This window comes from Rhododendron vialii, chromosome 5a, assembly GCF_030253575.1.
Source record: "Rhododendron vialii isolate Sample 1 chromosome 5a, ASM3025357v1".
Classification (NCBI taxonomy): Eukaryota; Viridiplantae; Streptophyta; class Magnoliopsida; order Ericales; family Ericaceae; genus Rhododendron; species Rhododendron vialii.
In genome coordinates this window covers 3,933,257-3,957,885 of record NC_080561.1, presented here as the reverse complement: position 1 = coordinate 3,957,885, position 24,629 = coordinate 3,933,257, and the positions used below count along the sequence as shown (strand labels likewise).

The following is a 24,629-nucleotide window of genomic DNA, read 5'->3' as shown; positions in this document are numbered from 1 at the left end:
CCGCACTACAGCAACCCCCCTCCCCCCAATTCTATGTTTTCTGCCTCCGATTGTTGCATGTCAGTCATTATATACAGTAACTTTTGAAAAGAACCATTAAATACCTAACAAAATGAACGAACTTTCATTAATCAGTTCCAATTCCAAACCATTAACCGACCCATTAAGATATTTTAATTGGTGATTCGGTGAAGAACATCGAATGAGCGCAGTAGTTATCGGGACTTACCATGATTTCGACTCAGCAGCAATGCAATTAGACCCAAAAAGAGAAGAAACAAATGAATCAGGATGTAACTTCAGTTGTAGATGAATACTAATATCATTTCCTCTTACCGTACATTTTTACTACAAGGTATACATCATCACACTGTTTTTGTTTTTTTATCCGCAAACATCACACTGTTTCAACTACCTTTACTCGACGACAGAATTTTATCATATGCAGGTGGGAGAAAGGATTCAAGGTATAGAGGGTAGCATCAAGAACAACAAATCATCGACCACTTATTCACAGAGAAGCCGAACCAAAACCTTCTATCAATCCAAAGCCACCCGAGTACGTCTTATCTTCTACTATGAACGAATAGTAGGCAATGAAATGATACTTACATATTTACATCCTCCAATCTCAAACTGTAGAGGAGCATAAGCGAAGTGACTGACAACTTTGGATCTGTCTAAATGCCATCAGAAACCCAGGCATCTTTCATTCCTTCTTTCCAGAAGCCCCACCGCCATCGCACCCTAGCAGAACGAGCCATACACCTCGACATGAGATCGCTGGCTACAGAGGACTCAACTGCCCGGTGGATGAGCAATGCCATATCTGTCAACTTAGGACATCTCTCCAACACAAAGAAAATGAGTGACAGTGTAATCTCAACATCTTTTACAAACAAATGAGCAGTAATTTCTTTTGTCCTGACAACACTAACTTCTGAACCTCCTGTATGAAAGCAAGTGCCCGCTTCCAACCAAGACCCAGGGCCCAGAGTAAGATATTGCGCGTTTGGAAACGCAACAAGCAGTCGCTCAAGGTTAAAATTTGCCATTTCAGCTGATTCAGCCCATTTTGATATATCAACTGTAAGATTCTTGATTGATCTGCCATGTTGAAATTGGCCAAATAGGGTGCATAGATATGGAGACTCCACATGAAGGGTTTTTAAATCACGAAAATCCTTAACTACCAAGTTGCATGCTTTCTCAATGGATAGATGGAAATCAGATAACAGGGGAGCATCGATAAAAAGTGACCCCGGCTTTATGCACTCAAGTTTGAGTTTGATAAGGTTGGGTGCAAGTATAGTCAGAGAAAGTGGAGCATTGGACACCGTCCATCGACATTCCCTAAGGTGCAACAGATGGATTTTAGGTTCCTTAAGTCCTCCAACCCCTATTAAGTTGAGAATCTGCAGAGATGGGAAGCAACTGTTCACCTTGCCTAGGTCCTCATCATCTAGTCTTATGAATTCAAGAGTCAAATCAGTGAGCGTGGGCATTGCATTCAAGCCATCGGCTGACAGCCAAGCATTCTTCAGCACTAATTTATGCAAATTGTGGCCTGCATATAGAAGAGGACGAAAAATTATTGTTTAGATACATAACGTCACAATGAGAGTGTTCTAATGCTGAATTTGGAGCACAACCAAGAAGTTTGTGATTTTATATGAGGGAAATATGGAAGAAGACTCAGTTCTCATAGCATTTATCCGTCTCCTCCTACTTTTTTTCCCTCTTTTCCTTTTCACACAAGTGCTTATCATTCTACGAAAGGATAACTTATACACAAACAAAAATACCCTCCAAAAGCTAGGGTTGGCACTAATGATATCACAAGCCAAAAAGGTTGACCACAGTAACACCATTCAGTCTGAAATTCAACGTCTGTACGACAGTTTCGTTCATATAGCATTGCCCTTAGAGACATTCCAGCATTTTCTAAGGTAGGAGGGAGAGCACAAAATGGAACAATTTTCTTCTCACTTCCCTGCCCTTTGCACTTTTACATTATCACTTCATAGTTCCTAAATGAATCCCGTGGTAGTCAGATCAAAATGACCTCAAATTTTCTTAATTGTTGAATAAACCCCTTTCAAAATAGAGGGCAAATTATCAACCCGATATCACGATCATCTCTTATTGTGAATTCCATGAAAGCACCAAGTCCAGGTAAACATTGAATTTGTATAAAGTTCACAAATAGAAAGGCTACCTCAAATTGATCAGAAGCAGCAAATATTGCCTTATTCCATACACTCCTTGACTCAAACCTATACCAAATTGAGGGTTACTCGACTTTTTACTCAAATCAAGGGAGATTCAAATTTTGCAAATCTATCTTTCGCCTCCCAAATTTATAACCATGCCATTAATGAAGCTTTTACTCACATTTGTGCTTGAATTGGGGGTTGCCCATTGGAGTGCTTTATATCAAATGAAGCATTAGCAAAAATTTAAGTAAAATATGAGCAAGGACTGGAGATGCTCTGAGCATCAGTTTGAGACTCACTCACTTTTTGTTCCCAATTTACGGTATTTACCCGTTTAAATGCCTAAAAACTGCCCAAAAAAAACTCACTCCAAATTTCTTCTCCCCTCTTCTCTATTTTGGACATTCCAAAAATCATTACAATTAATCTCAATTGAAGATTTCCCTCTCCATCTTTTGCATAACACGATCTGCACATGCCCAGACATCTAATGTAGTTTAAACAAGCAAGTAGTAACCATAGTTGTCAAAGGGAGTAGTAACTTACAGCACGAAGAAATCAAAGACAGAAACTCCGACCGTCTCTGACAAGACTGAATCCAGAAATCCGAAATGAAGAACGTAATTTTATACTAAAATCGTCCTTCCAAAACGCATAAATGAGAAACAACTTTTCTCGACCAAAATCCAGCTAAATTAACAATTAACATGGAGAAGCAACGAGCTTCCCCAATTTCTTAAGTTTCTATTGTCAATGCCCCGAATTCAAGCTCGATTTTCACAAATCAATTCCAGTTGTTCCACAAAAGGCTAAAGCACCACTCCTACCATTTTAAGTTTTTAACGAGAAATTCCTCTTCTTCCCCATCTTCTTCCAAAATGCATAGACAAGAATATAACTTTCTCAACCAAATTCTAGTGCTAAATTAACCATCACTATGAAAAGCAACAATCTTTGCTAAAATTCCTTAAATTTAGCATGTAATAAGTGCCAACAAACAAACACCTCAAATCCAACATCATTTCCCACAAACCTGATACCATTGAAGTACTACTCCTATACTTCTTGAGTGTGTGTGCGCGAGTAGCCGAGTACAAGCGTGAATATGAGAACGTCTTTCAAAAACATGTGTCAAACGGGCCGGGCACGACACATTTAAATGTTGCACGACTGGTTTTAGACCGGTCGGTCATGGGCACGACATGGTCTTAGACGGGCACGGCACAACAAATACTAAGTTGCTAGTTTTTAGTTGTTACACAAACTCTTTTTCCGACCAAACTTGGTTGGAGATGGGCCGTCAACACGATTAAAAAAGCAAGGCACAGCGCGACACTGCACGATTAAGTAAGTAAATGAGCCGGTAGAGCACGCGCGATTAAAAAACGGCATGGCACGATTAAGTAAACGGACCAAACTGGGCCGTTTGACACCTCTAAACATCCCAAACAACTAAATATTCTCTCTCGAGAGAGGGAGAATTGAGCACGTGAGCGCAGTTCACTATCGAAGGATTAGACGACTAAGCTCCTACAACCGATAATGCAACCAAAGAAAAGTAAAAACATTCAAAAGACAACTTTTTAGAGAGAGAAAACCTGAATTAACTTACAGCACGAAGAAATCAAAGACAAAACCTCCGACCGCCTCCAACAAGACTGAATCCAGAAATCCGACACCTCAAACGATCTCAACCGTCCACACACTCCCGGCAACCACTCCCTCACGAAACCGACGTCGTTCAGGTACAGATCGTCCGCCTCGTCCTCGACGTCGTCGTAGGACAGGCCCCCCAGCGGCCTCTCGACGCCGATGGAGACGGAGTCCACGTGGCTCGATCGCGAGACGAGGTTAGCGAAGATTTTCTTGAAGGGAGTGGTGAGGTGTTTGGTGGAAGGGAGGCGGGACTTGGTGTATCGGTCGAAGGAGCAGAGGAGGTTGATCGATCGGACCTCGGCGGAGGCTGCGGCGAGGGTCTTGGAGGCGAGTTGGCAGCGGGCGAGGTCGAGGGAGGAGTTAAGTCGGCTCAGGATTTCGTGGATTAGGTGTGGAGGCAGCTCGTCCATGAGAGAGAGAGAGAGAGAGAATTGGGATGAAATTAGAGATTGATTCATATGTGGTGTTTTGTTAGTAGAATCTTCGTGCTGAACTTTTTTTTCGGTATTTTTTGTTTTTTGTAATTTTTTGTTAAATTTTTAGTCGTAATTTCTAATATTAATAACCATTCGTCTCATCGATAGGAATCAGAAAAATATAACAATTTGCATTGCTCTTGAAAAAAATTTATATAAGACAACACTTTAGACAAAAAGATATATGTTTGGTATTTTTTTTCGTCTTTAATAATTTTTTTTTTCACTTTTGGCCATGATATTTTATTTCTTAGACTATTCTTGTTGAGATGAATAATTATTCCAAAAATTATGATGCGAATTTAAAAAATATTTAAAAAATACAAACAAAACACACAAAGCGTGAAATGAAAAAATAGAGACTATGGGTACACAAACACTGTATTGCATGGGACGCGACTTGAGGTCCCACACAATTGATTGAAGGTATTCAATTTGTATAAAATATATTTTAAGAGTCTTTGTAAAAATTAAAAAAAAAAATCAGTTCATTTGAAGATTGCTAGTGGTTTAATCAATATTCATCCTTGAATTCGTAGTCCTTGAATTCGCAGATACGAAAATTAAATGGATTAATCAAGTCTTTCCCAAAATTTAAATGGGCTTTTGTTAATTTTTTGAATTTTCAGTAACATTGTTAGTAAGTTTTTTTTACTTTTCAACACTATAACAACTCGTGAAATGGCTTCGTGCACTTTAGGAAAAATATAGGAACACATTTGGAAACTAATTTTCGCGCTTCATTTTTTACTGATGGTGCTCCAATTTAAACATGAAATTACCAATAATTTCATGAACAAAATGGACAACGATGGCAATAACATTAATAAAAGTCACTAGACGAGCATACAAATTGTGATTCCATCGCCTATCGAGAAACATGAGAAATCATAACACGGGGTCCACTACATTACTTTGGAACAATAACCCCACGATCTTCGAACACGAATAACGAAAAACACTTATTTTGGAACAACGTGAATGCACAACGGCGTTAACATGAACAGAAGTCAACGCACGCGCATACAGATCGTGATTCCATCACCAATGGAAGCATGAGAAATCATAACACGGGAATCAACGGCTAGCATTTTGTTGAGCTTGATCATGCTCTCCTTCCCAGGTTTCAGTCCCTCTAAAACCATTTCTTCTGGCATTGCTACAGTCCCGTACCATAGCGTGTTGTCATAGGCAATTATCCCTCCAATCTTCACCAATTTGATCAATCTCTCATGATAATTCATGTAGCCAACCTTGTCAGCATCAACAAAAGCAAAGTCGAAACTCCCTTCATTCTCATTCTACATCGAAGGTACCGAATTCGTTAATATTGGAAATTCCTTTAGTAGGAGAGAGAGAAAAAAGAATACAGGATAAAACGAGGAAAAGCTAGTTTTATATGTGTTCACATCTTCCAAGAGTTTATCAAGGACCGGTAGGGCCTGGGACTCGATGAAGTCGATCTTGTGCTCAACGCCGGCTTTCTTGATAATTGGCAAACCTATTTCGTACGACTCCCGGCTCACATCTATGGCGGTAATCTGAAAGAAAGTAGGAGTACTAGTTAATTTTTCATACACTTATCCAAGTTATCAATGGGATTTGAGTGATCAATAGGATCAACAATTGCTTATTGCGGACCTTGCCATCATCTGGAATTGAAAGGGCAGTGAGAAGGAGGGAGTATCCAGTGAACACTCCAACTTCAATGGTCTTTTTGGCTTTTACTAGCTTCAAAAGCATGGCCATTAACTGGCCAGCATCTGGAGCGGTACCCATAGATGCCCTGAAAAAAATAAAATGATTTTAGTATATCACCTCGCAACGAAGTGACTTAAAGCAGCATAGATATCATGTTCTCTATTCCGGGGCAGCAACAAGGGCTTGTTTTTCGGGTTTCGGTGATGGTGTGGCGGCGTTCGTCTCTTTTCAAATGGTCGTGGAACACTATTGTGGCAGAGGCGGCGTAGTTGAAGGCGATGGTGGCAGGAAGATGAGGCGCCTTTAGGGTTTTCTTGTGCTGTAATTGTTTGTTACGTGGGCTTTGAGGCCCATTGGGTGCGAGCTTCAACCCATTAGGTGTGGGCTCTGCCCGAAGGGTTAGGCTAGCCTATGTTGTCTATGAGTTGGTCTCCGGCTTGGCCTATATTGTCTATGGGCTATGACTTTTAGTTTTTGGGCTAGGTTTTCGGCACCTTGGGATTCTAGTTGTATTGGGATTACAGGCTTCTGGTGGGCTTTATCGTTGTTTATTTCTTTTTGTATAGACCCTTTAGTTGTTCTGAACTAGGTCCACTGGGGGTTCTCTTTGTTGGCTACTTGCCAACAAGAGCTTATTTTGTAATTCTTTTTCGAGCTTGTTTTGTAATTCTTTTTCTTATCAATATAATTTTTGTTTCGCCATTCAAAAAACAAAATTTGTTCACATCACTAGAAAAAGTTTTTTTTTTTTTTCCATTACTAGTAGTTAATGGATTAGGAAATTAATTTTGGCATTCCACTTTTGTACGCAGACGCTCCACTTTGTAACATTAAAACTGGAGCGCCAAAATCAAAACCCAATAGATTATGCTTAAACAATATCCTAGTTTTTTCTTTTTGAAGACTGCCAACTCGAGAAGAGATCATCCCATATATAAAACAAGTACAAAATACAAAAACAAACAACAAAACAAAATATCCTGGTTTTTAAAGGAATTCACTTACTTTCTTAAAACTTCTGATTAAGTACCTTAATTTTCCCTAATCAATTTGCAGTTTTTAGAATCAGTTTGCAAAAAAAATAGGAAAATTCTTGTCAAAAACTTACCATGGGTGGCTTGAAGTGACATCCCTTAACTCCTTGAGGGGCTCTGGTTCACGAGGGTAGACACTAGTCTCCAATATATACTGCCATGCACACAAATTAGTGCAATATTGGAATGATTTTAAGGTCTTAATTACTCCCTTCAATCCAAAATGTTTGTCCGATCCACAAAATGATGACGTAAAATTAATAGAATTTTTGCAAGAAAAATTCTAACTTTTTTTCGACAATTCACTAGATATCAACGAACATTAGGGGACGGAGGGAATAACAGTTAGCACCAAGAAAATAAATACTCAATTAAAAAAGAATTGGAATAATTAAGGGTACCTGATACAACTCCTCACTCTGCAATATTCCCTTGGTAGGATATTGTGTCTCCTCCTTCGTTGTGTGCTCCATTGCTTTCCAACTTTTTTCAGAAGTTGATATGTTTCAGAGAGAGAGAGAGAGAGAGAGAGAGAGAGAGAGTGCCTAGAGAGTAATGTGGAGAGAGAAGTTCAACCTTTGACACTTCAGAGCAGAATTAATAGAGCAAGGTGTTTTCTCTCTGACCAGGATTTTCCACTAATGCCAACTACTGGACAGCCCCCATATGAGACCTGAATTTGGATGTTTGATTAATTTCATGTTTACAATTCAGTTGTTTTGGTCATAGTCATCCAAATAATCCAAATTGTTCATGAATGACCCACCTAAAAAACCAGCAATTGAATTTGTGTAAGTGATTGATATACTTTTTCAAGTTTTTATTTAAAATTTAGGATTTTGAATTCTAAATTGAACTGAGAAGTTGGAAGTTTGATCAATCACTTGCACGTATTCAATCGTGCTGATTTTTTTTGAACCTTTTTGTGCACTAGAATTTTTATACTAACAATAACAATATTGGCATTATTAGTACCCAATTTTATTAGATTATTTATGTGGAACCCAAAAATTGGTCTCTTTTTTATTTGCTTTTAAATGTTGGGAAATTGCAGTGGATAATACATTAGAGAATGAACACTACCTTCCTCGTGATTGATAAAAATTGTACAGGGTGTTAGCGAAATTTTTACTCTCTTTGCTCACGTGTTTTAAGGAAATTAAATAAAATAAGAAGAAAGGGGGACCGGAAATACTATGGATTAGTCAGGAAAATGAGAGAGCAGGTGAAGATGTGATGTGGATTGTGGGGGGAAACTTTCTTACTGGTTTTTTTTTTTTTTTTGGGGGGGCAAATCATTTTTTCATTCTCTTTTTTTTCATTTGCATTTTTTTTTCCTTATTCAAAGTGAAACTATAAAATTTTCTTTCTTTTACGTTCATTTTTTACATGTAAGGGATAATTTGTTTATTTTACATGAATAGAGACAAAAAAAAAATGCAAATACATAAAAGATGAGTGTGTGAAAATCAATTTTTTTTTTATCTATTAGATTAGGCAACGACAAGTCCGCGGACTTTGCTCCTTTTAGTACTTTTCCTTTTTTCTTTATTAAAATCACTTTTCCTTTATCTCACACTTTGCCTTTTTTCTTTATTAAAATCACTTTTCCTTTATCTCACCTACTCGGCCGTAAGGCGTAAGTAAGTAATTATCTCTTTTTTTTAGTGACACGTTTTGCTTATTGACTCATCCACTCACGCCAGCAAAGCAAACTTTTCTCCTCCCTCATCTGCTATCTCTCTCTCTCCCTCTCGGAAGCGGGCTCTGCTGTGACTCATGGCACAGCACCCTCTATCCATACCTCCAAACACCCCAAACCGTTTGGGATTAAAAAAAATCTTAAGTTTTCAATTTGCAATCCTAAAGAACAGAAACGTAATTATGAGAGTCTTAGAGATAAAATTTAATTATGCCTCTTTAGAATAATATGATCAGAATAATAAAATCTTCATACTGGTTCAAACTGATTGAAAATTGGAGCAGTAAATTTTTTACCCATATTTTTTAATATATGAACGTTCTAAAAAATTAAAAAATTAATTGCTTCAATTTTTATTCTGTTTGAACAAGTGCGAAGATCTTATTATTCTGAACATATAATTCTAAAGGATCGTAATTAACTTTTGTCTTTAAAACTCTCATAATTAAGCATCTGCTCTTTATTTAGGATCTTGTGGAGAAAAAATGTGATTATTAGAGCCTTAAAGACAAAAGTTAATTATGTATTTTTAGAATAATTTAATCAGAATAATAATAAGATTTTCGCACTTGTTCAATAAATTAAAAATTAATGTACTTAATTTTTTAGACCGTTTATATATTAAAAAATATGGTTAAAAAATTTACTGTTCCAATTTTCAATCAGTTTGGACCAGTGTGAAGATCTTATTATTCTGATCATATTATTCTAAAGAGGCATAATTAAATTTTATCTTTAAGATTCTCATAATCACATTTCTACTCTTTAAGATTACAAATTTAAAACTTAAAATTTTTTTTAATCCCAAACGGTACCGTTTGGAAGTGTGTGCGGTACCGTTTGAGGGTGTGGATAGGGGGTGCTGTGCCATGGAGAAATTATTCGATGCCCCAAAGGCAACGCCAGGTGTTGCCTCTCACCTGTTTTTTTTTTTTTTTATCCGCAGGTGCCTCCACCTTAAATATCTATTGACACGCGTTTTCTTCTCCCCTATCCCACTAGACACAACCTTTTCTCTAAAATTAAGTGTTTCAAATTTCAATACTTTTGAATGGGTGAGAAGATTTTATTTTTTTATCATTTAATTCTAAAAGGTCATAATTAAATTTTGACTATAAGGCCCTCGTTGATTAACCCTAACAAAGTCGTAGAATCAAATATCTCTTAGGACTAACCAACGAGAGCCTTAGAGTCAAAATTTAATTATGATCCTTTAGAATTAAATGATCAGATAAATAAAATCTTCTCACCCATTCAAACGGATTGAAATTTGGAACACTTAATTTTTCAATCTTTAGTTTATATATTAAAAAATATGGTTAAAAAATTAAGTGCTTCAAATTTCAATCCGTTTGAATGGGTGAGAAGATTTTATTTATCTGATCATTTAATTATAAAGGGTCATAATTAAATTTTGACTCTAGGGCTCTCGTTGGTTAGTCCTAAGAGATATTTGATTCTACGACTGTCTTAGGGTTAATCAACGAAAGCCCTATAGTCAAAATTTAATTATGACCCTTTAGAATTAAATGATCAGATAAATAAAATCTTCTCACCCATTCAAACGGATTGAAATTTGAAGCACTTAATTTTTTAACTATATTTTTTAATATATAAATTAAAGGTTGAAAAATTAAGTATTCCAAAGTTCAATCCGTTTGAATGGGTGAGAAGATTTTATTTATCTGATCATTTAATTCTAAAGGGTCATAATTAAATTTTGACTCTAAGGCTCTCGTTGGTTAGTCCTAAGAGATATTTGATTCTACGACTTTGTTAGGGTTAATCAACGAGAGCCTTATAGTCAAAATTTAATTATGACCTTTTAGAATTAAATGATAAAAAAATAAAATCTTCTCACCCATTCAAAAGTATTGAAATTTGAAACACTTAATTTTAGAGAAAAGGTTGTGTCTAGTGGGACAGGGGAGAAGAAAACACGTGTCAATAGATATTTAAGGTGGAGGCACCTGCGGATAAAAAAAAAAAAAAAAACAGGTGAGAGGCAACACCTGGCGTTGCCTTTGGGGCACCGAATAATTTCTCTGTGCCATGAGGCACAGCAGAGCCCCCGCTTCCCTCTCTCTGTCTCTCCAAATTTGTCTGTGAAGACTTAGCAAATCATGTCCTTTTTACTGTATCTCCCTGCTACCCTTTGCCTTCAATCACGTTTTGACCTTCACAGTCACAGTCAACACGATGGACCCATATCCTCTCCTCGTCCACGTTCCAATCTTCTCTCTCATTTTTGTTACTTCCTTTTTCTTTTTCTTTTTTAACGTCACTCCTCTGCAAGTGAATTTTTGATGCAAAAATACATTTGAAGGGAAATGGTGTTAACAAAAAAGAAAGTGGCAAAATTATTTTTCAAAAAAAAAACCCTTGATCCATTCAATCGCCTTTCATAATTGAATGATGTCTCTCTCCTGAACTCACATATGCATACAGATTATAGATAATAACCAGAGAGAAGTACACGAACGCTTTGTTCGTTTGCCATTTTAGTTTTGTTTTAGTTTTATTTTTCAATCATTACCCTACTGCTTTCTCCAATCATTACCCTATTTTTCCAATTTTTACTTTCACATCTCTCTCTATCTCTCTCCAATCATTACCCCTATCTTCAATCATTACTCTATTTCTCTCTCCACCTACTACCAAAACTAAACTAAACTAAACTCTCAACCAAACACAACCACATTTTCCTTGTATAAAGTACGAAATAAAAACCGCAAGTATGCAATGCACCATACTCCCGGAGAGTGTGGAGGGAGAAGAGAGGGCCATTTGACTATGAAGAAGACGGATTGAAGTGTCCGTGGGTGTTCATGGTGATGGGTTAATTTTAGACTCCATTCAATTGAGATTTTTATTTTTTAAGTATTTAATTATTTTCCGCTTTATAATACAAGTCATTTTCTCACAATACATCAATCTTAATTCAAAAAATAAGTACTTATTTTTTTAACGGAACGGAGCCTTAATTGTTTCTAGGCATGTACTCCGTGTATGTGTCACAAAGAAGAGAACAGGGAGAAGAGGAGGACAGGGCCACATGGTTAATTTGACGGAGCCGCTAGTCCAAGTCAGCAAAATCCATTACCGATTTGACGAATTTAGACGACATGGGCTGAATTTATTAATGACTCAATAGTTTAGATGATCAATTGAAAATACAAGCAAATATTAGAGTTTGGGGAGCGAAAAGATTGTGACTACATACATGGAGTATATACCACCGCGTACATACGTCTTTGAACCTGTTCTGAGTCCTACAAAGATGACCCGAGCTGTTCATTTTATTCAAATTTTTTCGATTTTTGCGAAGTATCAGCTCATTGAGATATCAATGAAAGCGTTTACGAAATATCCAATCTTTATTTCATAATTTAGATAAACTAGACGGAACTGGAGGGAAGCTTACACTGAACGAAGAGCTCCCGTCCATTGTAGCTCCCTCCATTCTTGTCTAGTTTTCTAGAGCCATGTGATGGCCCTATAATTTGTAGGATAGAGAGTGAGGAAATGAATGAGAGACACAAGAACCTAGGGTTGTTAACTACATTATCAATACAAGATGAAAAGGATGTTTGATACGAAAATTTGGAATTACAACCCCGAAATATCTAAACAAAAAAAATAAAGAAAGAAAATAAAGAAAAACACTTGAAGAAAAAGAGAGAGGAGTAGATAGCAGCATCACATGAGAAGTCACTGGACGCGCATACAGATAGTGATTCCGTCGCCTATTGCAACATGAGAAATCATAACGTGAGGATCAACTGCGAGCATTTTGTTGATCTCGATCGCGCCCCCACTATTAGGTTTCATATGCTTTGGAACCATTTCCTCGGGCATTGCCACGGTTCCGTACCACAGCGTGTTGTCGTAGGCAATTACCCCGCCAACCTTCACCAGCTTGATCAACCTCTTGTGATAGTTCGAGTAATTCACCTTGTCAGCATCAACAAAAGCGAAGTCGAAACTCCCTTCATTCTCATTCTACATCATAGACACAAACTCTGTTAAAATCGAAAAAATGCATATTAATTAGATTTAAATGAGGAAAAGTGTTAAGCATACATCTTCCAAGAGTCTATCGAGGACCGGTAGAGCCTCGGACTCGACGAAGTCGATTTTGTGCTCAACTCCGGCTTTTTTGATAATCGGCAACCCTATTTCGTACGACTCCCGGCACGTATCAATGGCAGTAATCTGAAAGAAGTATTATTATTATCCATGTATATACTGATGAATTAATGAATTTGACAATGAACAATCAATAGAATGAATAATTTTCAGACCTTGCCGTCCTCTGGAATTGAAAGGGCAGTGAGAAGAAGGGAGTATCCAGTGAAGACACCCAGTTCAATGGTCTTTTTGGCATTCACTATGTAACGACCCTGAATTTTGGTGAATAAAAATTTCGTTAAATATTTGAATTTTATTTAAATTACTTATTTTCTCTTGAGTGTTATATGATTTCTTGTTAATATTCGTCGTAGTTAGATTTTGGTCCTTGGTTAAACTCTTGACTAGAAAAACCTACGTGACCAATTTAGTTAATTTCCAACCGACTACTTGGAGGAACCGAGCAACCAACTCACCTAGTTACTAGATGAACCTTTTGGACCTTTTGAAACTCTTGAACCTTTGTCTTTACCCATTAGTCCATAATGGTTAGGGTAATCTTTGTCCATTGGACAATAGGCCCCCCATTTAAATATTTTGGTAAAGTACAAGATATAGTATCTTAATGGTTTATAAAAACATGTGCTAGTACTTATATGCATTGTTTATTGGGGATTCTCCCACCCCTCCATTATCCATTGGATAATAACCACAAGGGTAATTTTTGTCCATTGGATAATAAATTTTTTATTATGAAAGTACATGTAGTCTTTCAAAAATCATATTTTCAAATAAAAGGTACTTGTACTCATTTTATCCTTTGGTTATTAACCGCAAGGGAAACTATTATCCATTGGGTAATAACCGTTAGGGAAGTTAGTGATACTTGGATAAAAGAGTCTTTTGACCAAATAAAGTACCGATGTGACTAGGGAACCTTCCAATAAAGTTGATTTGACTAGTCAACCTTTTTCAACCCTATAAATTACTTATTTATTTATTTTTATTAATTTGGTTTTATTCTTTGTCCATTGGACAATAAAAGTTAGGGGAACTATTATCCATTGGATAATAGAAACCCAATTCTTTATATTAAAAGGGTTTAATGAAAGATTTGAGCAAAGTACTTGAATAGACTTTTATAATTATTTTGAAAAGTACTTTTGATTATTTTTTCTAATAAAAGTACCCAAGTAACCTTGGACCATTGGACAATAACCGTTAGGGTAATCTTTACTCATTGGACAAAAGCCTTTTCTTTATTTTATTTGGTAAGTACATTTATATATAAGCATGTGTAATAATAAAAAGGACATGTAGTTTTTTTTCAAAGACTTAGTTTAATATTTAAAGTACTCTTACCTTATTACCCTTTGGTTATTAACCGTTAGGGATTTTATTATCCATTGGGTAAAGGGTTTATTCTTTCAACAAGTACATGGATTCATTAAAACTAATATTTTCTTAAACCCCATGTGATGATGTACCAATATTGAAAGTACCCATATTTTATTATGTAGCCTTTAAAGCCTAAGATTTTCCTAAGTACCTTTTTATTATTTTGTATTGGGATTTTGTACCCAATTGGATTTGTTTAATGGAAGGTGTGATCTACCTAGATTACAAAGTACCCTAATTTATTTATTTTCAAACATGTGCCTAATTGGATTTCCTTATTGGGTATTTGATTTTGTGAATTTTTGTACTTTGTACTTTCTTATTCTTTCTTGTTATATATATATATATATATATATATATATATATATATGTGTGTGTGTGTGTGTGTACTAGGGAGAGAGAGAGAGAGAGAGAGAGAGATTGCCGAGAGAGAGAGGGAGAGAGACCCGAGAGAGAGAGAGAGAGAGAGAGAGAGAGGAAGGAGAGAGGAAGATGGATTGTACCTTGACTTGACTTTCCTACATCTTTCAAATCCTTGGTGAATCTTCCTTCCTAGCTAAGAAACTAGCCCTCCATTAACCTCCATTGTACTTCTATATTTGTTTAGCACAAAATCTTGTACTCTTGTCTCCTTTCCTTGCAACAAATCTTCCATAATCCCATCCTTGGTACAAATCCTAGCCATGCAAGCCTAATATCCTAGCCCATCAAGCTTTCAATCAAAGTTTGACAAGTGAAAGATTGAGTTATGGAGCAAATCCATGGAGGATTTAGAGAGAGAGAGGGCCGGCCTTGTGAGAGGGGAGAGAGCCAAGAATTTTGCCTATGAATAGCACCACATGTTTGCCATTCAACTCACACCTTCACCTAGCAACTTCTCTCTCTAGAAAAATCTTGTTCTTTCTTTGTTCTTGTTAGTTCTTTCTTTGTTCTTGAGTTGTTCTTGAGTTCTTCAAGAAACTCAACCTAGACCGCCACTCGACCACCCTCTCGATCCGAAAGTAGTAGTAGTAATAGTCAAGTAGAAGTTTCGAGAGAAACCTTTCTCTTTCAAAGCTACCGGAGACCACCGTAGGAAGTTACTCCGCCCGACCACCGACGTACTTTCCGTAGCCGACCTACCGCCAAGAAGTAAGGTAGAATACCTCTACTCACTTCCCTAAGTATAAGTAGGATCTCTTTGTCTTCCAACCCAAGTATAAAGTAGGTTATCTTAATTTACGTACTTATCATTTGTTTAGAAATATTTGTATTTTGATCTTTGATATAGTTATGAGTATGCGTATATGAGTTGCTTGTATTACTTGTGGTATGTGATAACGCATAAGTGATTTCACTCCAAAGACGTCCGTACATGTGGCGTTGTGCTTTGAATAAAGCATAAGTGATACACTCCAAAGACGTCCGTACATGTGGCGTTATGCTATAAGTAGTAATTAAGCGTGATGAGTAATATAGAATTGGATGATCTTGTTAGGATGATTCTTGCTTACGTTTGTCCTACCGTGGAGTCTTTGTATGTAAACGAGACACAAGAACCGAGAAAGTAAAAACATGACACCTAGGGTGTGGTTAATGAAAGGAAATGTTTTTCGAGGAGAAAATATTTTGAAACAACATAATGACCGGTTTTGAGTGGCATTATGTGAGTTGTGTATGTGCGTGTATAAAATAAATATTTGAAAAGAGTGAAAAGTTTTGGAATCCGCAATGTGGCTGGACTTGCCCATTGTGTGAGGTGTGTGTGTGTTCCAATGGGAATCCGGGAAAAGCGGAACCATTGTGAGGTTGTGTGTGTTCCAATGGGAATCCGGGAAAAGCGGAACCATTGTGAGGTTGTGTGTGTTCCAATGAAAATCCGGAATAGCGGAACCATTGTGAGGTTGTGTGTGTTCCAATGGGAATCCGGGAATAGCGGAACCATTGTGAGGTTGTGTGTGTTCCAATGGAGATCCGGAATAGCGAAACCATTGTGAGGTTGTGTGTGTTCCAATGGAGATCCGGAATAGCGGAACCATTGTGAGGTTGTGTGTGTTCCAATGGGAATCCGGGAATAGCGGAACCATTGTGAGGTTGTGTGTGTTCCAATGGAGATCCGAAATAGCGGAACCATTGTGAGGTTGTGTGTGTTCCAATGGAAATCCAGGAATAGCGGAACCATTGTGAGGTTGTGTGCGTTCCCATGGGAACCCGGACCGGCGGAACCATGGTGAGGTATGGCTTGGTTATCCGCGGAGAGGAGCCAATGCAATTGTGTGCCAATAGGAACCCGGCGCGGCGGAACCATTGTGAGGATACTCGGGAGACCGGCGCGGCGGAACCGAGGTTGGGTGTGTTAAAAAGAAATTTTGGTTTGAAAGGAAATGTTTTGGAAACCGCAATGTGGCCGGACGTGGTAGCCCATTGTGTGGAGTGTGTTTTGTGTGTGTTCTAATGGGATCCGGGAAAAACGGAACCATTGTGAGGTTGGGTGTGTAGCTTGGTTATCCGCGGTACGGAGCCAATGCAATATTGTGTGAGTTAAACAAATGATTTTTGAAAGATTGTTTTGTAAGTGAAAATGTTGACACGGTCTACGATGAGTCGCGTAGGAGAAACTCTGAAATCTTGGACACCAACGATAGTTGATTAACGAATGTGGATGTGTCATTGTTAAGCTGCGTATATATGTATCATGTGGAAATCGATGTGTTATTATTTCCTGTTGTTTTAAGTTATGGGTTAGTGGGTATGAGATTACTCTGCTGAGCTTTGTAGCTCACGGTGTTGCCTTTTTGGTGACCCTGACATATTATATCGGTGGCGATGCTGGTATAATGTGTCAGATTTTGTAGATGATCAGGGTAAGCAGTTCACCGTGGAGGCTTTTGGAGCTGAGGAGCTGGCAAGAATGGAGGAGCTGAGGAGCTGTAGTTAGGAACCGTAGAACCCCCTTCATTTTTGTAAATATTGATGATAAGTGCCAAAATATACATATTTTGGCCCTCCAAACTACATTTGTTATTCATTTATTTTTGTTAATTAATATTTATTGTGTTCTTTTGTTGTTTGTAGGTGGTTCGAGCTCGTTGTTTGAGATTTTGGATTAAAGCGGAAGATACAAGAAACTTGGGGTCTAAATGCAAAGTGTTTAAAGATGGATTATTAGTTTATTATTTTATGAAGTTCAAGGGTCTTTATGTGATTATACCTTTCAAACCCTATAAAACCTTATTACCCTACTGACTGTCACGGCAGCTTTTGAATAGAAAAAAAAAAAGAAAACTACGTACCTGGAGCAGATCTCTTTCTCACGAACAAAGAGAGACGGGGGCTGCCGTGACGTTTCTTTTGTCCGCAAGAGTTTGCGTACTTTCTTGTTTTTGATACTTTGTTCAATTACTCGCAATCCGGTAATCAGTTTTAATTTCTTTTTTTTTTTTATGAAAATCGTTCGTTTGTTTTTGTTTGGTTTGAATCTCCTGTTTATTTTCCGTATCGAATATTAGAAGCATGATTAATTCTAGAATTTTATTCTTTTTGTTTTTAATAATGAGTGAGTAGTCGTTCAGGTAGGGTCGCGGGGTGATTAGCACACCGTGACTAGTTCGGGCACTGCTTCTTTTATCAAACAATGAAAAAACGATTTTAGATTGAAAAATACTTCCCGCGGACGAACCTAGGCATCGTCAGAGCCCATGTGAACGGGAGAATGGGGGTCCAAAACTCATTCTTCGCTGCGCATGGGTATACGGCGACCATAGGGTCTCGCATCTTGCGGGGTATCTTTTTCGACCTAAAATTAAACGTTTTTAAGAACTTCAAACAGAGCAGGTTAATCCGAACTAGTTACAAGTGCTATGAACCCTACGACTATACCTTCCTTTTAATTATTTGAAAGAATACAATTAATTTGTTAGGTTTTAGTTAATCTCAATCAATCGTCAAGGGGTGGCTACCTAAGAGCCCGTTTAAATTATAACAACCCGAGTTTTTAGTCAGCACACATCACCGTCTTTGTGGATTCGACTCCGGTCTTACCGGATATTGTGCTACGTCGGTCTCCGCCCTACGCTTGGGGCAACCCATTAATTTAGGACTAGGAAATCGTCAAGCATTTTTGGCGCCGTTGCCGGGGACGGTTACGTGTGTTTAGAATTCGGGTGGTTATTTTTTATTTTTATTTTTATTTTTATTATTTAGTTCTTTTAGTTGTTTCGAGTCAACATAGGTAGAGGTGCGCAATCCTCCATCGTAGGAAAGCAATCACCTCTAAAGCCTAAGTACTACCGAGACAATACCAGGCGTCTCGTAGCCATTGAGAGAGAGTCGAGAGTAATCGTGGAGGGAGAGTCTTTTAGTGGTGATTCTTTTGATATCGGTGGCCTTTTCGTTGATTTAATAATTGAGCCACCAATAGTAGAGCCACCGATGTCGATGCGTGCACACATGCATCCTGAGAGGACCACTCCTCTCGGTCCAATTGTTCTACCAACCGAGACGGTGGAAGCACATAATGCTTTCACCATTAAACCTGGTACGCATAATGCCCTTCCCCTGTTTTGTGGGAAGGAGAATGAGGATCCGTATGAGCACGTCCGTCATTTCGAGGGCTTGGTGCACACCCTGGCCACCACTACTCAGTGGGAGAATGCTTGCCTTAAGCTTTTCCCAGCCTCGCTCAGGGACAATGCAGATAAGTGGCTGCGGATGCAGAAGCCACAATCTCTCACGACATGGGCTGCTGTCCGAGATTTATTCTACAAGAAATATTTCTCGGAAAGTAAATCGAAATACCTGACTCGCCAAGTCCAATCGTATAAGCAGAAAGAGGGCGAGTCATTTTTAAGGTGTTGGGAGCGGTTCAAGGACTTGCTGTTGTCCTTACCGCATCATGGTTTCGTGAAACACCAGTTGGTGTCATTTTTCTATTTGGGCTTGAATGTTGCTACGGTCCAACAAATGGAGTACCTCTGTAAAGAGGAGGATTTTCTTGATAAGTCCCCAGACGATGCGTGGGACTTTCTCGAAGAGTTGGCCGAGAAGCACTGAAGTTGGGAACCTTCCGACCTCGGTGATAGGGCCATGGCTGCACAGGGACCCAGTGGGTCTGGCATTTTTCCTTCTAGTGTGCGAGAGCACAATGTCCAGTCTCAGCTGGACAAGATGGCTAAACAATTAGAGGACTTGAAGCTTAAGCAAGTCCATCAGGCGAATGAGGTGAGAGTCGAAGAGGTGTGTGCGTTATGTGAGTGTCCGGGGCATCTTGTCACTGCTTGCCCCACATTTCCCATTGTCAAAGACGCATACCATAGTAACCAGGCTGAGGTGAACGCACTTAACCAGCGTTGGGATCCTTATTCAAATACCTACAATCCAGGGTGGGCCCAAAACCCACTTTTGAGTTGGAGGGATCAAAAAGCCCCGGTGCAACCCCAAGCACCACCTCAGCCACAAGTTCAGCAATTCCGGCCTCCTCAAGGCCAAATGACCCAATTTCGTTACCCACCTCAGCAGCAGCAGGGGTTCGGTCCTTCATCTTTTGGACCACCCCCAGGCATAAACCATCCCCCGCGGGATAAGCAGACTGATGAGATGATGAAGGCTCTCATGCAGTCTCAGTTAAGCTTCACTGAACAAACCAAACAGGCAATTGGTGACATTAGGACCCAATTGACCCAGTTAACGGCGGCAGTTGGACAAGTCCAACAAGAGAAGGGAAGGTTTCCTTCTCTACCTCTAGTCAATGCCGCTGGTACTCATTATGTGGGCGATTCTTCTGGCCCGAGTAATCCGAATCTCAGTTTGGAAGAGGCTAAGGCGATCACTCTCAGAAGTGGAAAGGTGATCGACAAGGACTTACCTCCCAAGCAAAAATTGGTGCCTCCCCCGGTGTCGGTAGCTGCACCAACAGTCGTTCCAGACTTGGGAAGTGTTCCCGAGGAGGAAAAAGAGGCGGAGTCTCCGAAAGTGGTGGTGCCTGCCCCTGCGGCCCCCACAACTCCAATGCCACCCGTCGCTCCATATCCAAATCGCTTGGTGGCGAAGCCTAAGGTCAATGTGAACTTTCAAATGCTTGAATTATTCAAGAAAGTTCAGTTTCCTATTTCTTTGATGGAAGCCATTGACGCAATTCCTCAGTTTGCTAAGGTCTTGAAGGATCTGTGCACGTCGAAGCGGAGAACCAAGAGTCAGGACAAAGTGCTTCTGACGGAGCAAGTGAGCTCCATTCTCCAAACTGAGATCCCCACCAAGTGTAAGGACCCTGGTTGTCCCACCATCCCTATAGCGATCGTAGGCCAAAAGTTCGATAAGGCTTTACTAGATTTAGGAGCGAGTGTCAACCTGCTCCCCTATTCAGTATACTTGAAACTTGTCTTAGGCGATTTGAAAGCCACACCGGTCACGCTGCAGTTGGCTGACCGGAGTGTGAGAATTCCAAAGGGGGTGGTGGAGGATGTTTTAATTCAAGTGGGCGAGTTTCTTTTTCCAGTCGACTTCATTGTCCTGGATACTTGTAGAGACCCGTATTTTAGGCCTATATTTTTTTTTATATAATTGTACGGCTTATCAAGATAAACGGTGTGGATATATGGAATGACGTATTTGTAGAAGGATATAAAGGTAAATAGATGAGAGGTGCATGGGTGAGTGTGTGGTGTGAGGGCATGGGATTATTTCCCCCACCTCTATTATTCCCAGGGAACACTTTCCCCTTTTCATTTTTTTTTCTCGGCTGTCTCTCTCTCCGGCTCTCATCTCTCTTTCCCGACCTCTCCACCACAGCCCACCAAATTGGTGCAAAACCCATACAAATCCACCTCCATTTTGACTTCTATACGCGACTCCAGCCTTGAATCTCGTGGGTCTTGCTCGGAGGAGGAGTATTCAGTTGTTTTTCGAAGTTTGGAAAGCTAGGGCTTGCTCAGCTTGCGTGGGTTTCGCTTCTCGACTTGAGGTAGGGAATTCTACCTCTCTTTATATGTTTTATGAGTGATTTGGTGCATGAATCGTGCTTGTAATGTCGTGTTTAAGTTTGGATTGAAAATTTGTAGTTGCTGTCAGAATTGTCTGTTTTCTTGGATTCCTACCGGTAGGCCCGTCCTTTCTACCGGTAGAACGTTGTTACTTTACCAGAAAATCGATTCCCTACCGGTAGGAACTTTTCACCTACCGGTAGAACGAGTGAGAAATTTTGTTAACCAGCTCAAACGTATAGCAGCAGCTCAAAAGCTGCTCAACGTACCAATCTTCTACCGGTAGGAATTCCTTACCTACCGGTAGGTCAAGCACGAACTTGTAGTATTGGCCTTCCCGTGTTTTAAAGTTCTACCGGTAGGACTTATTTGCCTACCGGTAGGTCCCCGTGTTTTAAAGTTCTACCGGTAGGACTTGTTTGCCTACCGATAGGTCACGCGCGAATTGGAGTGTTGGCCTTTCTGATTTCGAGTTCTACCGGTAGGACTTGCTTGGCTACCGGTAGGTTGCATTTCCGTTTTAAAGTTCTACCGGTAGGACCTGCCTGCCTACCGGTAGGAGATTAGGAGTTTGAGCTACTTTCAGCTGCTTTTTTGAGCTGCTGCAGTATCTTTCAGCTGCTTCCATATATCTTTCAACTCGCATGTCGAAGCTTTTCATTGACTCTAATGGGTTTGTTTACGCATCCTTCCAAGTGTTTTGGTGAGTATTACTCGTTTCTCACTTAGAGTGGTATTCAATGGACTAGAGTGAACATGTCTAGGGATTCGACGAGTAGTATTGCAATCCGTTCTCTCTCTCGACTCGTAAAATTCTTAGATTTCTTAGTACATGCGTTTACGGACTCCGAGTATAGAAACTAGATAATCGGGCATCGTGGAGTCTAGTCGCGGGTTAATATGTGGCTTGTGAAGGTATGGGAAATGTACTTAGAGGTACAGTGAGGACGTGTGAGATTATGGTGTACTTAAAGGAAAAGGCGTGTATTAATTAATTAGTCAGAGTCTTGACATGGATGACAGTTAGGAACTGTTTGAGATGTAATCAACGTGGTGGATTGGTAGGATTATACATACGGGCTTGATACGCTATGTCTGATGCAAATGGGTAAACTAGTGAAAAGGCATGAACATGTACATTTGTGGAGTCGCGTAATGATTAATTAAAATTCAGTGGTATAACCGTCAAATGGATGATGAAATTGATTATGAAATGATGTCGATTGTGAAAGGTGATCCAAGTGGTCGTTATTGAGGGAAAAGACTCGGGGTGACCCTACGCTCGAGGGAACTAGACCCGAGGTGACCCAACTGACTCATATTATTGGAGGAAAAGACTCGGGGTGACCCTACGCTCGAGGGAACTAGACCCGAGGTGACCCCAACTGATTATTATTGTTAAGGGAAAAGACTCGGGGTGACCCTGCGCTCGAGGGAACTAGACCCGAGGTGACCCTAGTGATTATTGATGGGAAATACCAGATTAAAGGAAAAGAGAGGTTTTGCAATAAACGGATTTAATGAAGGTCAATGTGGACACGAGAAAGATTGTACTACCGTACGAAGAATAATAAGATGTTTTGATTTGATTATAGACAAAGGTGGAATGACGTGAGTTTAATAATGTAACTTGTTAAAGAAGTAAACGGCTAGTGACATTGATGTGAAGTCTAGGACTCTTAGGCGATAATTTGCAGCTTGTAGGTAGTCATTAGTAGTATAGGCGTATCTGTCAGTACTCATTCATTCTCGGTGTATAATTCATTCAAACTACATATAGCTTGAGCTTAGAATTCTCTACTGGGCTAGTGTAGCTCAACCAAATCTTTCTTTTCAGGTTCTGATGCCGGTGCAATAGATTGCATGCATTGTGTGCTTGACAGTAAAAGACTTTTGGAAGCTGACATCACTGGTTATTTCGTCATCTTTGTGAAGATCTCAATTCATTAAAGGTGGTTTTGTAAATAATTACTATTGAATTTTCTTTTGACTAAAGTTGTAATTATCAAAACTTAAGGACTTGTTTGTAAATTAAACAGGTGGGAAACTCCTTTGGGTAACGTATATGATATGCGAGGTTTCTCTTTTATTGAAATGTATTACTTAATTATGTAAAAAAATTCGAGGGCGTGACAATACATGCCCAATACCAGAGGTCTTTGAAAAGACTCCTATCATCCTAGGTCATCCATTTTTAGCCACCTCCAGTGCTGTCATGAATTGCAAAACTGGACAAGTCCAATTGTCGTTTGGGGACTTGAAAATGGAGGTGAATGTTTTCAACGTGGATAGCCGAGTTGAGGATGATGAGGAGATATATGAGGTGAGTTTGATCGACACGCTAGTGCAAGAGCATGTCGATAGTGTGTTGAATAAGGATCCTTTGGAGATAGCCTTAACCGCCGAAGAGGCGTCATTTTTAGATTCTCCAGAGGTAGGGAGTTTAATGGAGATGCTTGCAGTAGAGGATGTGTGTGGTGCCGCTTGGAACCTAATTCCTGAGCCACTAGGCGCCCCATCTCCTAAAGTTCTCCCATCGTCAGTCCAGCCGCCTAAACCAGAGTTAAAGCCTCTGCCGGACACGCTTAAGTATGCCTTCCTTAAAGGCGATGATACTTTTCCGGTAGTGATTTCCTCATCCCTCGAGGAGGATCAAGAGGCTAAGTTGCTTGCCTTGTTGAGAAAGCACGTGGGCGCAATAGGCTGGACAATAGCGGATTTACAGGGAATTAGGCCAACGGTGTGTACACACCGCATTTTTCTAGATGAGGATGTGAAGCCTTCTAGGCAACCTCAGCGTCGTTTGAACCCCAATATGAAAGAGGTGGTTCGAGCTGAGGTGCTGAAGCTTTTAGATGCGGGTATTATTTACCCGATAGCCCATAGTGAGTGGGTAAGTCCAGTACAGGTGGTGCCTAAGAAGGCAGGAGTGACCGTCGTGAGAAACGGCGAGGGCGAGCTAGTGCCAACCCGTGTTCAAACCGGGTGGCGAGTTTGCATCGATTACCGGAAGCTCAATGTGAGCACCCGGAAAGACCATTTCCCTCTCCCATTCATTGATCAAATTCTGGAGAGAGTGGCTGGCCGGGCATTTTATTGCTTCCTGGATGGGTACTCTGGCTACAATCAAATTGAGGTAGCCATGGAGGATCAGGAGAAGACCACCTTCACGTGCCCATATGGTACGTTTGCCTACCGTCGCATGCCCTTTGGCTTGTGCAATGCTCCCGGAACCTTTTCAAGGTGCATGATGGGAATTTTTAGCGACATGGTAGAGAAGATCGTGGAGGTGTTTATGGATGACTTTTCAGTTTTCGGGGATTCGTTTGACGAATGCCTCGAGAACTTAGGAAAGGTCT

The 24,629-nt window shown here is 39.6% G+C and overlaps 3 protein-coding genes across 3 annotated transcripts; all 3 read right to left on the bottom strand.

Annotated features, from left to right (window-relative positions):
• Positions 1 to 289: 289 nt before the first annotated feature.
• LOC131326701 (F-box/LRR-repeat protein At4g29420) lies at positions 290 to 4,321 on the bottom strand. The gene is made up of 2 exons (XM_058359557.1): positions 3,829 to 4,321; positions 290 to 1,567 (listed from the first exon to the last, which is right to left on the bottom strand). Exons 1-2 carry the CDS (start codon positions 4,280 to 4,282, stop codon positions 681 to 683), a joined length of 1,341 nt encoding a protein of 446 aa, XP_058215540.1. The 5' UTR covers positions 4,283 to 4,321; the 3' UTR covers positions 290 to 680.
• A 795-nt stretch (positions 4,322 to 5,116) lies between these two features.
• Positions 5,117 to 7,747, bottom strand: LOC131326253 (probable caffeoyl-CoA O-methyltransferase At4g26220). The gene is made up of 5 exons (XM_058358964.1): positions 7,485 to 7,747; positions 7,158 to 7,237; positions 5,990 to 6,134; positions 5,758 to 5,889; positions 5,117 to 5,649 (listed from the first exon to the last, which is right to left on the bottom strand). Exons 1-5 carry the CDS (start codon positions 7,554 to 7,556, stop codon positions 5,359 to 5,361), a joined length of 720 nt encoding a protein of 239 aa, XP_058214947.1. The 5' UTR covers positions 7,557 to 7,747; the 3' UTR covers positions 5,117 to 5,358.
• A 4,656-nt stretch (positions 7,748 to 12,403) lies between these two features.
• LOC131327447 (probable caffeoyl-CoA O-methyltransferase At4g26220) lies at positions 12,404 to 20,318 on the bottom strand. The gene is made up of 4 exons (XM_058360616.1): positions 20,157 to 20,318; positions 13,090 to 13,188; positions 12,869 to 13,000; positions 12,404 to 12,787 (listed from the first exon to the last, which is right to left on the bottom strand). Exons 1-4 carry the CDS (start codon positions 20,316 to 20,318, stop codon positions 12,497 to 12,499), a joined length of 684 nt encoding a protein of 227 aa, XP_058216599.1. The 3' UTR covers positions 12,404 to 12,496.
• Positions 20,319 to 24,629: the final 4,311 nt, after the last annotated feature.

Bases quoted from the DNA above. Each gene is read 5' to 3' on its own strand.
- LOC131326701 (XM_058359557.1), bottom strand. From the start codon at position 4,282: ATGGACGAGCTGCCTCCACACCTAATCCACGAAATCCTGAGCCGACTT. The intron at 1,568-3,828 runs GTAAGTTAATTC...TTCTATATGCAG, and splicing joins GTCTTTGATTTCTTCGTGCT to GCCACAATTTGCATAAATTA.
- LOC131326253 (XM_058358964.1), bottom strand. From the start codon at position 7,556: ATGGAGCACACAACGAAGGAGGAGACACAATATCCTACCAAGGGAATA. The intron at 7,238-7,484 runs GTACCCTTAATT...TGTGCATGGCAG, and splicing joins AGAGTGAGGAGTTGTATCAG to TATATATTGGAGACTAGTGT. The intron at 5,890-5,989 runs GTCCGCAATAAG...ACTTTCTTTCAG, and splicing joins CAATTCCAGATGATGGCAAG to ATTACCGCCATAGATGTGAG.
- LOC131327447 (XM_058360616.1), bottom strand. From the start codon at position 20,318: ATGGAGCGACGGGTGGCATTGGAGTTGTGGGGGCCGCAGGGGCAGGCA. The intron at 13,189-20,156 runs GTAAGTCCTTGT...ACCAAAATTCAG, and splicing joins CACCAATTTTTGCTTGGGAG to GGTCGTTACATAGTGAATGC. The intron at 12,788-12,868 runs GTATGCTTAACA...TCTATGATGTAG, and splicing joins TCGATAGACTCTTGGAAGAT to AATGAGAATGAAGGGAGTTT.